The sequence below is a fragment of the Eucalyptus grandis genome, chromosome 3 (genome assembly GCF_016545825.1).
Source record: "Eucalyptus grandis isolate ANBG69807.140 chromosome 3, ASM1654582v1, whole genome shotgun sequence".
In the NCBI taxonomy this organism is placed as follows: Eukaryota; Viridiplantae; Streptophyta; class Magnoliopsida; order Myrtales; family Myrtaceae; genus Eucalyptus; species Eucalyptus grandis.
In genome coordinates this window covers 45,639,688-45,643,525 of record NC_052614.1, presented here as the reverse complement: position 1 = coordinate 45,643,525, position 3,838 = coordinate 45,639,688, and the positions used below count along the sequence as shown (strand labels likewise).

Below are 3,838 nucleotides of genomic sequence, written 5' to 3'. Positions count from 1 at the left end.
TAACATACATTTAAAACGAGAAACTAATTTAGGGGTGTAATATTATATTGATACACTATGTGATATAGCATTGATATAACTTATATAGGAATATTTGGGGGAAAAAAGAGCTTTGAAAGTATAGCATGTGATTATGAATGACCTCATACGTTAGCTCATCCGGAAATAAATAAAAAGTGTAAGATCATATGTTATTATGCATGGTTTTTGGACAGTGAAGATCAACTTCATGAAGTATTTCTCACTGGACTGAAGGAGTACATTCTATATGGAAGTGCCGAAAAGGAATCTGAGCTGTTCATCCAAGCTTTCTCAGCAAAACCCTAGATGCGGCTATTCAGAAATTTGAACGAGAGATTTTATAGAATCAACTCCTGCCAAAGAAGACTTTCTACTCTCAGCAGTATTCGAAGCAAAATCAAGAAAAGCTCTACAGAAACCACTAAAAGAAGCCCAACGACTGCCGCCTAAACTCCTACTTTCAATGACATTCAAACTAGAGCTGAAGCAAGAACAGGAGACCGAGGAGAAGAGAGGAACGGACAGCGGAGGCGAGCGGCAACGATGGGCGAGTTCCGATGGCCGAGGACCTTTGAGTCCCTCTGTGGCGATTAGCTCCACCCCCTGGCTTGACATGACCGCCATTGCTGACGCCGCCAATTCCCATGTGAGCCCCGTCGCCCTTGTAACCGCTGCCGCCACTGCCCACATAACCCCCACCACCTGCATGACTCCCGCCTCCTGCATGACCGCCGCCGCCACCGCTTGCGTGACTGCCACCGCCACCATTAAACTTCTTCACGTGGACTCCAATCTTTCTCGTTTGGAAGGCGGACGAGACGCCCTCGCTCAGCAACAGAAGAATTACAAACGAAAGGGCAAGCCCCAACTTGAACCCCGCCATGGAAGCCTGGAAATCGTGCCCGTCGATTGGTTCACGTGAAAGGCGATTTTCTATGTAGTAAAAAAGGTGGAGATTCCTGTCGTTTGGTCGGATACGAGTGATGGTGATGCTGCAAACATATTTAAAGACGAAGGTCCATCAAGAAGAAGAAGAAGAAGAAGAGGAGGAGGAGGAGGACAGTAGGTATGATCAGATACAAATTATATCAGTTGGACCGCGTGACTATTTCAGGAAACAAAAAGAAATCTCTCAGCGATAAGAGATGATATTGTGTTGGCAAACATTACAGTAAATCTTCAGCAGATATAAACAAGGAATTAATGCAGGAAACTTCTGCTTCACTGCTTATATTTATATCAAGAACATACGGTTCGGAAAATAACCTCCTCCACATCGGCATTGTTAAAACGACACGGTAAAACGCGGTGGTCGTACGAAGAGATTCGCGTGAGCATGTGCTGTGGACCTGTGGACAAGGATAAATTAGAACTGAAAAACACCATTGCTTCCTCTCGAGAAAGTTTTACCTAATGCGCATACTAAACTAATTTGGGACGGTCGAGTTTAATGGAATCCATGTAAGACGACAGTGGGGACCTATCATTTATAATGGTCCAAATTTAGATTAAGCTTTTGACCATTAGCAACAATAATCTATGCACACGGTGACACCAATGTCCGAACTTTCTGTCACACCGGTTCAAATTTCGGTTATTGGTGACCCAAAAAAAAAAAAAAAGAACTGAGATATATGTGCCATGCTGGATAAAGTTTAGGGTTTTCAATGATAGAGGGAGGGTACACTTGCCACACCAGCATAAGTTCGGGATTTTGACAACTCACAAAAAATAATTGGGATATTAACATCACAATGAACATAATTTAATGCGTTTGGTGGTATTTTCTTTACTTTCAAAAATATAACCATTGTCACGCCCCGAACCTTGAGCGCGCCAACATCCCACCATGGTCATGCAAATGCGACATTCCCAGGTAGTGTCGCCGACCCCATTCATTTATGATTGCGCAAGCGGAATGTATTATAAAACCCCTGACAATGAAATACGGGATAGAAAAGCAGGAAACAATTTCACAACCAATCACTTAAACAAACCAACGGAGTTACGAGATAAGGCCTATAGCCAAAAGTCTACAAAAGACCGGCTCTTAAAAATGAACCGTCCTATGACCTACAAGTCGGACACGCTCTCCAATCCTTATGACTTCACCTCTGCAACTCCTCAAGGCCAACCAAAGCTATCTGGCCGCTCCGTCCACCAGGGACCTGAAATTTTAATCTCACAACCGGGATGAGACAATGTCTTAGCAATTTCAACCCCCTAAACCCCTATTAGAAAGAAAATACGCCCAAGGGTGGCTTATCCACATCACACAGAGAACTTACCTCGCCTCAATTCCTTCCTGCAGGTTAGCACAATTCAAATCGCTCAATCACAGATAGTAAATAGGAACTTAAACAACCGAAACGCATTCACTTTCATATAACCAACAACCACGGGGGTCCTGATTATAAGACTAAATCGTTATGACACGTCCCATTCCATGCCGCACAATTCCGTCCCATAATCCGACCCATCAACAACACTCAACATGCATTCCAATTGTCATTCATCACAAACAAGGGCATAGCCTACTCGCAAGTTGGCTATCTACTAACATTACGGCATTTCTAGAAGAATAAAGGTCCAATCGGTCCCGCCACTACGGCGAACCAAGCCACATCATTCTATCGACGGCATTTCTAGAAGAATAAAGGTCCGGTGGTCCCGCCACTACCGCGACCAAGCCACGTCATTCTATCGACGGCATTTCTAGAAGAATAAAGGTCCAGTCGGTCCCGCCACTACCGCGACCAAGCCACGTCATTCTATCGACGGCATTTCTAGAAGAATAAAGGTCCAAATCGGTCCCGCCACTACGCGACCAAGCCACGTCATTCTATCGACGGCATTTCTAGAAGAATAAAGGTCCAGTCGGTCCCGCCACTACTATGACCAAGCCACGTCATTCTATCGACGGCATTTCTAAAAGAATAAAGGTCCAGTCGATCCCGCCACTACTATGACCAAGCCATGTCATTCTATTGACGGCATTTCTAGAAGAATAAAGGTCCGGTCCGGTCCCGCCACTACCGTGACTCCGAGCCACGTCACTCTCTTGACGGCATTTCTAGCGTAATCAAGGATCCATCGGCTTAGCCACTACATGCGACCCGAGCCTTTTAACTAGCACACGACAATTCGATACCGATCCTCGGATACTTTACATTTCACTCACATAATCCAATTACGATATTAACCATTAACAATCCAATTTCAATGCCAAACTCGACACTTGGAATTTTCTAAATAAAATCTATACTTTTCACAATCCACACTCAATTTATAATATCCAATTATCAATTTCAAAATCTGACTACACAACAGCGGCACGAAATTATGAGAATTTAGGCTCCTAACAAAATTTTCGGAATTTAATAATTAATTAAATGTATTCCGAAAGTAATTAAATAATAATATTTTAATAATTTCGAATAATATAATATTATTAAATTATTAAACAATTTCGAAATATTTAAATAAATCAAAAGTAAATTCCTTTATGTCACATCACAGTTTATATTAATATAACCACTCACTTAACCTTAAATTAAACACAATTTAAGTTAATCAAACACCTTAATATAATCTACACTTGTCGCGACCAATTTTTTTCGGGGGTGTGAACCACCTAGGGTTTGGCTAATGGATTGTTAAGCCTAGACTTAACTCGGGCTCTCCCAAGCCCATACCAATTCGCGACTTTAGGTTCAAGTTTTTTAACATGCAATTGATTTTTAATTAGGAGTCGCCACTAATCTATTTTTGGTGGGTTGATTAGAAACCCAAGTAAAGTAATGGGAGATTTCTTTAC

At 42.2% G+C, this 3,838-nt stretch overlaps 1 protein-coding gene across 1 annotated transcript; it reads right to left on the bottom strand.

Annotated features, from left to right (window-relative positions):
- Positions 1–496: 496 nt before the first annotated feature.
- Positions 497–904, bottom strand: LOC104429108 (dormancy-associated protein 2-like). Its single transcript, XM_010042010.2, has one exon. The coding sequence runs from the start codon at positions 902–904 to the stop codon at positions 497–499; it is 408 nt and encodes a 135-aa protein (XP_010040312.2).
- Positions 905–3,838: the final 2,934 nt, after the last annotated feature.